Below are 12793 nucleotides of genomic sequence, written 5' to 3' on the forward strand. Positions count from 1 at the left end.
TAGATTAAACAAAAAATGACTGAGGGGAGTACTAAACCAAAGCTTAAATCAAAGATATGCTGAAGATAGGCATCACCCTGAATGCCTGTCACCTTAGAAGCTAGTTTAGTATCTTTGTGAAAAGATCAGCAGCTCAGGAGCCAGATCCTTCCCAACTTTTCTATTAACAAATGCTGTAACATTACTTTCTAATAGTCATTTTAATCACCGCTTGTACATCTCCAAAGAATTGCAAAATTAGGAAATAATAGCCTGTAGCCTATTTTTAAAATTAAATTCTCAGGTGATCAGATACACAATTAGTCTCCATTTCTACCTCTCATTTCTCAGGAGCAATTACATTTGAAGACTAATAATTGGTGTCTCTTTTTGAGGGACTCTCTTGTGCATACTGTACATCCATTTCAGTGACAAGAAAACTGCAAAAATCCTGTACCTTGAGAAACATTAAAGAGCTTTTTATTGCTAAGAAGCAAATGCACACTGATTAAGCAGAAGAAAAACATAAGTGAAATATTGTCAAAACAAAATAAAATGTATCATGCCAACAGTAAATAACCTGATGCAGATTGTACCCAAATTGACACTGTAATATAAAATCAGGGTTCAGTGCATTTGCTTCCATTTTTAAAGCATCTCAGGAAAGATGTTCAATTTGCCAAGTAAAAGGTAGTGGCACACCTCAACTTAGAACAAAATGAGGATTCCTGTCAAGTAGCCCATTTTCTTCTACCCACCACCATCAAACTCTGCTGAACATTTCTGAAGTACAATTTTCAAAGAGCAGGACAGCAAATAAGTGGATTCCTACATAGGTTTCCAAAGAATGCAATTTGATCACCAAAATTTTCCAGCCACCACTACTGTGCAGAAATTGTGCCCTCTTTAAAATGTCTTCTGCCTAAAACCCACCCTAAACCCCACAACAAAGTGCTACTGAACAGGGCGAAGCATTTAGAACGATTTTGACCACTTCTTCCACTTTATGTTGTGCAACTCCCTATAAAACTCTCAAAATGACTGCAGGGAAAAAGAGTTAGCAAACAACTCAGCAAGATGACAGATGAAAAATAACTACAAGGTTTATTTTAAAGAACTGTGAAACACAGGAATGCTAATGCCAAAATCTCCCCCACCATCATTACATGAGGATGGGAATGAAAAATCTAAATGGTATCATTTTACCACAAAACACTCCTGCAATAATAAGCACAGAGTATTTTTAACAAGCATTTTCAGCAGAATAGTTTGTTTCTTTATAATTCCATTAAACAACATTATTTTAATAACCCTTACTACATTGTAAAAAGATTCATCTGCAAAATGCCAGATGGAGGAATTCACACTTTTTCAGTTGCTAGTATGTTTTGTTTCCTGCAAGACTGAGTTTATAGGTAAGTCTCTCTAGCTATAGAAAGTTACCATCCCAAACAAGGGAATAAGCACGAGAGATAAGATGGGATTTATAAAGGTAAGAGTATCTGGGACCCATCTCCAGTAAAGAGAAAAAACATAGTAATTATATGTATTTACTGAAAGACAGGACAGAAGTGTGTGGTCTTCTGAGCAATGCTGTGCTCTCCCCAAGCTGCTTCGTCTCACACACACTGCAGTCACCAGGCCATTCAGGGAAGTGGAGTCTTTAATCCTCACATACACAGAAATCCACTAAAAGGTTGTAATCCATAACACCTGGGACAAAAATCAACCCTCAGGAAATAACCTATTTTTTGCAAGTCCTGGGGCGTTTCAATTCCAATTTCCTTCCAATTACACCCCTGGATCGTAAGGAGTTCTGAGTTGCACATACACCTGCTTCCCAAAAGGCATTTGTTTTGGAAGTATTTCAGCAGTTTTCTTCATTAGGATCCAAAACCTTGGAGTTAAGTGTTGCCAAGTCTGATGAACTGGAGAGAGGTATCAACCATGCTGTGCCAAAAGCTTGCCAAGTCTAGGCAGCTTTTACGTGGGGAAGAGAGGGTGTTGATTTTTGGGGAAGAAGGTTGTTTGCTTGTTTTTAAAGAAAACTTGTGCACAAGAGAAATATCAGACTGGTATAAACTATATCACAGACATACATGTGTGCCAATGAGTCCCACTGGTAATGGCCACAAAGAATCTGGAAAAGTCTGTTTAAATCTCTGTTGCAGATTTCACATACAGAAATGATGAGGCATTCTCAAGGTGAAGAAGATACACCAGTCTTACTTCAGCTGTTTTGAAAAGACTTTGTAATACTTCAAAGATTTTCATCTTGGATGTATGGAAACACTTACATTCCAAGATACAGACTGGAGACTGTCAAGTGTGCAGTAGCTGGAGAGCAGGAAAGCCAAGGAAAACAGAAAAGGATGTTTCTTTTTGTTAGCTGACTTCCACAGTACTGACAGGCTTTATGGAGCACAAAGAATGTCTTCCAGCCAAATGTACAAATGGCTTTCCCTATTGTCTAAAATTTTAAAATACTGTGTTCTCAGTGAAAAAATATGGAGAATTTTTAAAGAAACATTTGTGGGTTTTTTCCCACCTATTCCCCTCTCTCCCACTAAGCAGCACCACACGTTTGCACAATTCAAGCAGAATTTACATGAAAGGGGTTTGTTGTGTGCTGCTATACCCGGCAAAGCTAAAACTGGAGTTTGCTGGACAGTTATGTGTTCTCCTCACCAGAAGATGTTGAGGTCTTTGTGCATCAAAAGCGGAGGGATGCTGCTTCCATGAGAGGTGTCCCTGCGGATGAAGAGGATAATTCGGATGTACTGCAGCTGACTGAATGGACTGATGATCAGTCTGAAGTTCATACATTCCCTCATGATGGATTCCAAAGCACAGATATTTGAATCTGCTCTTTGTCTGAAAACTTCAGTGCTCATCCAAGCAGATGACTTACAGAGGATGTATCTTTGCATGCAAGTTGTTGAGAAGGTATTGTGGTGTGTGCTTTAGGGTCATTTCCTCTGTTAAATTCACTGTACAAATATTTGGGTTTGTTTCTGATTCGATTTAAACAGCAGGCTTATCTTGAACAACGAACCTCCATTCAGTACAGCAGGTCTTTGTGAGCTCCAAAAGTGTATTTAATGTATTCATGTTGCAGTGCTTTTTTTCTCCCCTACCTATGTCTACACTTTGAGGTTGTTCTGTGCTAGCAATCTGGAAAAAAAAATCATCTTTAGAAAGGCTGGTTAGTTTGTTGGATTTATGTCAGAGGAGAGCATGCCAGTCAGTAAAAAACGAACAAAAATCAAAAACCCCACACACAAGTACTAATTTTTTTCTCACTAAGTAGACTGAAAAAAAACCTAAGTCTGCCTATCTCTTTTGTAATTTACCATTTTAATGGGAAGTCTACCTAAAGATTCCAATTCCAACTTCATTTTGCTTCTCTTTAAGGGTATGCATGTTATATAAGGACAGTGATATCACAGAAAGGAAACGTGGTTGTGTTTTTAAATGACTACTAGCTACTCATTTTGTGTTTTAGTAAGACAGAAACATACTTGTTACTACAAAAAGAGTACTGTTCAAAGTACAGAAGTTTAGAAAGGCAGAGATAAGAAAATCTTGATACATTTAACATACCTTCCAAGTTTTACACAGAAGAGAAAGACTCTACAGTAAAAGTACTAACAACGTTGCACTCACCAACACATTTTTCAGCCAGTTCTCCTAAGAAAGGATCTGACAATTTGGGGTTCCAATCCCTGGTATGAATTTGCAAAATGTGCTTTCGTGCCTGATTAAAAAAAAAAAATTAGATTAAAAAACTAGCAAATCAAATCCCTATCATAGAAAAAAATATTCTTCATTTGTGTGAATCTATAGTTACTTTACCTGCTTTTGGCATGTAACTGAGACATGTAAAATAGAACTTAGCACTCCATAGTTTTAGCACTCCAAAGAACAAAGCTTTTCCCTTCTTTTTAATTTCATACATATGCAGTACTTTTTTCACCACTTTCACATTTTAATTTCTGTTTGATCAACATTATTATACATTAACTGATCAAAACTCATGTTCTATTAGGAATTATCATAGTTTTATGATTTCATTTTTAATTACTGCACCTATGAGTAACAGGTTCTACTGTCAAAGGCCTCACCAACTAATAGGTTGAGTACCACAGCACATACACATGAATTCCAAAACAATTTCAGCTAAAAGTTCTATAGAATTTAAATAAATCTATCCATATACAAAGCACATTTAATTTTAGGTATAAATTCATGAAGTATTATGGTTGAGTTTATGTAAATTTAGAAAAAAACCTGAAATGTTCCTGTTGCCAGCATTGTAATGCCTGGCTGTGCATCTACATTTTTTACATGCTTAGAAGTCTACAAGATTTAAAGTTATTTTGTCTTACCATAAGTTTCCAGCCCCCAGATAGTTAAGGTTCATTATACAAACCCATAGTTTTGAGATAAGCAATACAGCTAATTGTGAATAATTTACCTCTGTTTAGTTTTAGCTATATCCTGAAGATCTGAAGCTCAATACAATTTCATATATACAATCTGTTTGTACTAAAAATGTCTTCCTAAATGAAACATTCTTACAAACAAGAATGAATCTTTATATTTCATAAGCTTGGTTGTCAGGCATTCAAATGTTTAGTATACTACAGATGTTTATTAATAAATCTCCTTTCCAGGTTTTACCTTCTTGTCAGGCAAGTTGAAAAGAAATTCCCTGTCAAAGCGACCAGGTCTCCTGAGTGCAGGATCTATAGAATCCAGTCTGTTTGTAGCACCAATTACAACTATTTCACCTCTATTATCCAGTCCATCCATGAGGGCAAGAAGAGTAGACACTATAGAGCTACAAGAGAGTTTTCAGAATAAGAAAGTTTTAGGAACACTGCAAGAACTTCTGCATTTACAAATGCAACATAAAAAAATTCAAAAGAAAAAAGCTAAGCTACAAACAGGTGCATAACAGTTTCAGGCGTCCTAAGTTCCACTGGCCTCCTGGTCTGCTGGCCCCAAATTTCTCTCAGCAGAGTGGAGGGACATGGACACATAAACACCACCACCTATAGAATGACAGGTACAAGTGTGTTGCCATACAGAGCACAGCAAAACTGAGATCAACAGCCACAAAAAAAATCAGCCAACAGCAAACTGTTGTAAGAAATGTTCTAAAAAATTACAAGATAGCAATACAAGATAAGTTTGTACATCACACCATTACGAATAAAAGTCACAGGTGAGCTCAGTTCATTGATAGAACATTACAATTCAACATGCTAGAGTAACATTTTTTCAACTGGTTATTCTACTGGGCTGGTAACAGACAATCTGTTTACAGCACAAAACAGCAAATCAAGGAATGGCTGTGGAAATCTTGTAGTTAATAATGTGGCTGAAGGGTAATTGTCACTGCAATTCAATTCCCAGCAAATTACAGTTTGCCTGAAGGACTGAAAAGATGACTTTCAACACCAAAAAACCAATCTGTCCTTTCTAGTATAAGTGGGCTTCAGAAAAAGTACCAAGCTTTCCTGTGAAATGAGAAAAAATTACATTTAAGAGTTTACCAAGATAATATACCCTATACCAAGATAATGGCAGCATAGAAGAAATATTACCTGTGAATCTGATCTTGTCTGCTAGAACGAACTGGAGCCAAACCATCTATTTCATCAAAAAAGATTATAGAGGGTCTCATCAAGTATGCCTGGTATGCAATAAACAAAACAAAAATTGAATTCACTGTTAATTCCTAATTTATCCATCAAAACTGAACACTGGTTTCACTAGAAAGCATTAACATGCTAAACTAACACATATATTGAGACATCTTTGTTAGAAAGTGTAAAGTCTGAAAGGAAAACTGAATTTCCAACTCCAGCAGTGTTTCAAAGCAAAGCAGAGTGCAGTCTACTTTGAGTAAGCAAGATGGCACCAGTGTACCAGTTTTACTGTGTGCTGGACAGGTTAAAGACAAACACACACCTGACACTCAGAAGACACGATCTTATCCACTCAATCTGTTTGTTTAGACAGCTCTGTCTGACAACTACTTTTCTTTGAGCTACTGCTTTACTGCTTTGTGTGACTCTGTTTGTCCAATCTCTTATAAGCCAAAAAAGAACACTAAAATAGACACACAACCAAGGCAAGCATGCACTCCCCTCTGTAGCATTTATCTTGAACATGTCAGTCAAACTCAAACTGACTGGGTTTTTTTCCCCAATTTTTACCCAAACTACTTTGCTTCATTAATGAAGAAATCAAGAGACTTCTTCCTCCGAGTTTCCAGAGCAAGAAAAGCTACTGTCAGCATTCCCCTACTCTTTTCATCCAAATATGACATTTGGTAAAATCCTACTTAATTTACAAAAATGCACAGTTATTTAGTTTGAATTGGAAATACCTTTGGCTACCTAAACCACAAAACACAACATACAGAGAAATTATATCAAGAAAAATGCATTTTCTTCTAACCTGATCAAAAAGGAGTCGAAGCTGACGTTCAGATTCACCAACCCACTTACTGAGACAGTCTGCTCCTTTCCTCATAAAGAAAGCCACCTTTTTGTCTCCTTGACTGCATTCATTAGCTAGAGCTCTAGCTACCAAGGTTTTACCTGTTCCAGGAGGACCATAGAATAAACAGCCCCTGAAGATAAATGGATCAACACAGTCACAAACTTATTTTACGTCTCCTGAAAAACTCCAAGTCAAATTTTATAATGAAGACAGGGAGCCTGGAGAAGAATGACTTAAGATCTTGTATTATTATTTTATAGTAGTATTGTATTATACAAATGTTGTAGTATTAACATGACTTCATAACATCTAAGTTTGTTTTATGCTTTCAAATCAGTAAAACTTTGATTTGTAAAGAACATTAATCAAAGGCATATTAAGTTTCCAAAGGATTCTTCTACATCAGTTAAATACCACCTCTTCAAGTATTAGATTTTAAGTAATACCTTAATCAATATTTGTTACTTCTTTGGAATGAAGTAATTAAGTGACAAAAATACCCCCAATTTTTCAATTGACTTAAACACCATTTAAATCACATACCAAGATGCCACATTATTAAATATTATAATCCCAGTATACTATTATTGAGAGAAATATCAGCCTTTTCCTTGATCTAGTAAAATATTTACTAACATAATGGGAAAAAAAGGCAAGGTACTCCTAAATAAAAGACATGAAAATTCTTTCTTTAACCAAATCACAAAGTTACCTCCCCCCACAAGAAAAATATACTAGGTTTTTTTAATTCTTCACCCTGCTCATTACATATTCTGATACACAAGTTAGGTAGCAAACATGTAAATCTATTTGAACTGTAAAACACTTCAGGGAAAGAATCAACCTCCTATGTGTTTTCAATTCCTCAGAGCTTAATTAAAAAAATACAACAGTGAGAGTAAATACACCTACCTTGGTGGCTGAATTTTGAATTTTTCAAATATTTCTGGATAGAGAAGAGGAAACACTACCATTTCCTTAAGTGCAAGGATATGATGGCTCAATCCCCCTATACTATCAAAACACACCTTAGGGAAAAAAAAAAACATATTAAGTTTACATTGTAACAGCTTTCCACAAAAGCACCTTTACTTATAAAACCTTTGAAAACAAATTAGAAAAAATATTGCATTGATCAACAGGATTTCCCTGAATTTTGAATGTGTGAAAAACCAGCTAAGAAAGTCAACTCTTGGCTGCCCACATGAGGCTCATTTGGTTTTCAAGTTAACTGTGCAAGGGCTGCCTGGACATCTACAGAGATCCAGTCTAAGTCCCAGAGCAAATGCTTTGTAGTCCAAAGGAATAAGGAGACAAAAGCTTTGGTAACAATAAAATAATATTTTAAAAAATCAGTGAGCTTTTTTATGAATTTACTTCAACATCAATAAAGGGCTGTGGAGAATTCTGCTTATGCATAATTCAGGGAAGGAAGAGAAAAAGCTCTAACAAAACCTACCGATTTATCAACAATCATTGGGTCAACATCAGCCAAACTCGCCCCAACTTTCACACGTTCCCGAAGGATTCCACTAGCTAAGTCTTCTGCTCGGAAGTTTAGAGGCAGGCACCTGTTCAACAATAAACAAACACCAAATAAATACTGCTTTCATTGCTTGGAGGTGAAGAAACAAGAGATTAAATGCCTTTTACTGCATAAAGAGATAACCTTCACAGACTGGTAAACAAAACTAATCTTCTTTTTTTGTGGTAACTATGGCTATATATCTGGAAGTTCCTTAACATTTATGCATCCATACACATATTTCAATCTGAAGAACTAGGCTGGATAGATTGTTTTGATTGAACACAGAAGAAACAATATTTGCTTCCTTTAAGCCCCTACACAGATACTACATCAGGCCAACACATAGTTAAAGGGAGGAAGAAAGGAACTAGTAAGAGACAGGTTACACTCAGAACTACACTTCTGGTCATTGTACGTTGCTTGAATTCCTTGCAATGGAAAGGGAACAACGTGGCAGACAGGAAGAGATGGAAAAAAGATGAGGGAACTTTTTTCCTGCAGAATTTTCCTACCTAGTATGAGTGAACAAATTTACTTATAGATCTTCCATTTTTAGATTACTGCTAAATACATGTAAGGTCAAAAAAATGTGCATTAGGTGTTTAGAATGCAGGAACTCTTACACAACAGGACGAGTGAAGAGCTGAGAGTACAACTGAATTAATTAGGACCAAGTTACACCAATTTTAACCAAGAGGAGTTGATTTTTATAACCCAACTGAATCAAACTGCTACTCTTATATTTCCATCTTTTTATCACTATCATTAAGTACCTACTCATAAGACTCCAAAACCTAAATTGATATATAACCATCACTCCTCCTAAACCACATCTGCAGGTAATTACCAGCAGAATCAAAAGTCTGCAGAACTCATAAAACATTATAAAGTAGTTATGCTTGTTTTCTCATAAATAATAAGATCAAACAATTCTAAAAACCAAGGATGTTTTGATACCTATTTCTTGCTCTGGCTATGCTTTTAGATTTTCTTCTTTCAAAACGTTCTTCATCTGAAGAGGTTGTATCACTGCTGTGAATGGCGTGCTTCTTTCTCCTATTGAAGTGGCAAAACAAACAGAAAACTCAGTCTTTTTTGCAGTGGAATGGCATGTTGTGGTCCTTCTATAAAAATGAAACTGAAATGCTAAGTACAGTATTGTTCAGGTTAGAGATGTATGCAAATTCTAGCTTCATCAAGTATCAAAATAATCTGAGAGGGAAACAATAGCTCTTACTGCCACAGTGATTATGTGAATTCAACATGAAAATTATTAGAACAGCCGAGCCCTATAAAATGTGTGGTCCAGTCCATGCTACCTCAGCAATGTGATTTGAATATTCAGTCAATAAGCTGCGATTGTACTTAAGAAAATTTCCAACTACTTTAGCCACCTCTAACATAACAAACATACCGAAGTCTCCTTACTCAGTTTGATGCTTCCTTTACATATTCTTTGAAAAAAATCCATACTTCACAAAGTATATAATCTCTTTTTACGAGGTTATTAATTCTGAATAGCAGAACAGGCTCTCAAAACACCTTTACTTCTAATCTGAATCCAAGTAAAATTACTATCCAAAATCTCAGTGAACCATTTCTTATTTTAGTATCACAGTATTTCACAAAAAGGAGTATTTCAGAAATACTAGAGAATGTACATTAAATCTTCTGTACAAAAAAGTGTTGAATTTGGTATTGGTTGAAATACTCAGAACTTTTGCGTGAAGAAGTTGGTTAATAGTAAAAACTACTGGATTTTAAGTGAATATGGAAAGCTGCATTATTTGTATAAACATGATAGTGCACTGAATTAACTGTTTTTTGCCAATGGATAACATAGTCTATCAATTTTACTGTTCAATGACCAAAAATGAGATACATTTCAAAATATATCAAAGAGAATATCAAGCAATTGGGAAGATTTCTTATGACAAGAAGGGATAAAATGAGGGCCAAGTAATGAGCAGGCTAAAACCAAAGGGATAATAACTTTCACACTCTTCACATATGAATAGTAAGTACAAGTACAAATCCAGATATTACCCAAAAAATGTGATATGCTCTTCAAGGAAAAAAATCAAACCACCAACTCTTATCTGTATTACAGAGAAACTTTAGAATCCTAAGATTCAGCTATTACTTTATTTACTTTATATATTTTCACTATGCCATGAAATTGAGCAATAAGACAAGAGTTTCAGCTATGACTAGTATTCATTTACTTGGATTCTGCTCATGGACAGATTTGTCTTTTTGAAGCTTTGAGTAAGTTTATTTTTTAAAAAATGTTTTAAGCTGTAATCTCATCTGTTTTGTTACATAAAGCCTACTGACAGTTTCCAAGACAACTTGATACATTCCAGACTTCTCTGACACAAAACATAAGAGTCAAAAATTATGCTTGCTAAATATTTTATTAAATTGTTGAAAATTCTTGCATGAAATTTGAACAGAAAGAAAACAAAAAACATTAACCTGCTTTGCTCAGTTTTATAGAACAGAAAAGGGATATTTGTTAAACTGATGCATTGGATTTAAATATTCGATATATGGCCTTATAGAGAAAGCTACAGTGTGCCACGCAGAACTCTTTCCAGTGCTTGCAGCACACCTGTTCCATTCTGTGTAGCACAAAGCTTCTAGTAGGTTTATAGAGTGCCATGACACCCCCATCTGGATGCTGATCAGGATCTGAATCCAGGATACAATTCAAGAGCCACTCACATGTGTGAATGAACTGTGCAACTAACTCAAGAATGGTTTGAAAATCAAAAGCTACCAAAAAAGTACCAAAGGAAAGCAAACAACACACCAGAAGATTGACATTTACCTGATATGGCTTCTTCTTGCAGGAGATCTGTGAATATCGAACAGCGTATTTTCTCTCTTTTTTTGATGAGCTGGCACTGTAACATCAATTACAAAAGAATAACAAACTAACCTTAATGCAGCACAGAAGTGCTGGATTATCAATTTTCATCAATAAGGTTATCATTGTTTCTCTAAAAGCATAAATTAAAGAAAGAATTGGGCAGGGGGCTTTGTCACTATGACCATACTTGGCTTGATGCAGGCACAGGAATTTCATCCTCACCCTCCCCAAATTACTAGAGCAGTGTCTGTGATGGCATAGAATGTAATTCAACCAGGGCACTATCATTTTGAGTTTATTTGCAGGACATTGAAACCTCTTCAGAGCTGATAATATGGGATGTCTTGAAATTTCTCTGAACAAATAAACCACAGCAGTTCTTTATCAAAGAAATCATACTCTGTGATCCTCTGACTTGCAGAAATGGTTCAAAGCTGCACTAGGAAAAACTCCAACTTAACAGGAAGAAGCATTTCTTTACTGAGAGGGTGGTCCAACACTGCAAAAGGCTTCCAAAGAAGTGGTTGATGCCCCAAGCCTGTCATAAGAGGCATTTGGGCAATGACCTGAATAACATGCTTTTTGTCAGCCCTGAAGCTGCCAGGCATATGAACACTGAAATACCTGAGATTTCTCATTTGTGATAACTGCTGGTATGCCATTTATGTACAGTTATGAATTAGGCTTACCACTCAAGAAGAGAAGCAGGCATAACAGTAACTATTTTTTCTATGGAATCACCTAATTTATTATATTGCTTTCTTCCAAGTATTTCTTGACCTAAACCCCATGCACCCCCAGCCCTGAGGCCAGCACAGGGTGGTATTTGCAGAGTTCAATGAGGCAGCAATGCCACCACCACTGACAAACTGACAGACTGTGTCTCAGCAGTCCCATCCACATGGTGAACCACAACAGGCCAGGGTGGAAATCACACAGCGCTGCATCCCTGTTACTCTGTCAGGGGTGAGAAACAGCCATCCAACTATTCCCTCCCCACATCCATGGTACTCCTGCAGGTCAAGCACTGTCAGGTTCCTCACCTATTGGAGGGGCCTGGTATCTCTCAACAGTTTTTCTCTGTCTGAGATTATATGGCCGATCGTTTTCTTCCCCCTCAGCTTCTTCTACTTCTATATCTCCATCTTCTTCCTGAGACTCTGTTGCGGGGTAAAAATATTTTCAGAACACTTCCACTTCATGTCAAAGCTACCTTCATCCTAAAAAATTAACTTTTTAATAGTCACTGAGAATTACTGCCCGTTTATTAATTAACACTAATTGTCAAATCAGCGGAAATTTTGAAGGTCATGATAAATCTACAGCACATTGCAAACGTCGTTCTAGTTTTTTACACAAGACTCTGGAAAGGCAAAAGAAAGAAAAATACATGCAGTCAAAACAGTTTTAGTTGTAAAATACTTCAAATATCACTTCTATCCACTGTATTTTTCCTTCAATAACTATCCTTCAAATTAAGGATAATTCCTTTCATCTCTTTTCCCATAGGAGCCTCAATAAATCAAATATTTGACACAGCATGAAAATAAGTACAAATTTATGATTCACAGCATCATTTTTAAACAAAGCCAAGAACACAGAAATACACTTTATATACTTTGTGTGTAAAGGCACAACATAGGTACATCTGTTAACAGGATCAGAACCTCCATCCATGGATCTCAGAACTAGGACTGCATTCTTATTCATTGGGACAAACCATACCTTCCACAGCAGTTTTAATTAAAAATTGAGATGCAGTATGCTGAAACCTGTATGGATGCCTGAAGTTTAAATAGGATTTTTTAAGGAGCCCAAGCATGATGTGCTGATCAGGCAATCAAAGTTAGGCACAATCCCTTCTTTCCTGGTAATTTTTGAACCCACTGACCAGT

The 12793-nt window shown here is 36.2% G+C and overlaps 1 protein-coding gene across 3 annotated transcripts in view; it reads right to left on the minus strand.

The window, feature by feature from the left end:
* ATAD2B (ATPase family AAA domain containing 2B) overlaps positions 1-12793 on the minus strand; it is a 73109-nt gene that overhangs the window by 39141 nt on the left and 21175 nt on the right. For all 3 annotated transcript variants that reach the window (XM_063150917.1, XM_063150918.1, XM_063150916.1), the window contains exons 7-15: positions 11942-12058; positions 10857-10932; positions 8981-9079; positions 7955-8066; positions 7408-7523; positions 6451-6625; positions 5592-5680; positions 4663-4822; positions 3646-3736 (exon numbers count right to left, since the gene is read on the minus strand). In XM_063150917.1, coding sequence (XP_063006987.1) covers positions 3646-3736; positions 4663-4822; positions 5592-5680; positions 6451-6625; positions 7408-7523; positions 7955-8066; positions 8981-9079; positions 10857-10932; positions 11942-12058 — 1035 coding nt within the window. The remainder of the gene's footprint in view (positions 1-3645; positions 3737-4662; positions 4823-5591; positions 5681-6450; positions 6626-7407; positions 7524-7954; positions 8067-8980; positions 9080-10856; positions 10933-11941; positions 12059-12793) is intronic.

The sequence above is a fragment of the Melospiza melodia genome, chromosome 3 (assembly GCF_035770615.1).
Source record: "Melospiza melodia melodia isolate bMelMel2 chromosome 3, bMelMel2.pri, whole genome shotgun sequence".
NCBI lineage: Eukaryota > Metazoa > Chordata > Aves > Passeriformes > Passerellidae > Melospiza > Melospiza melodia.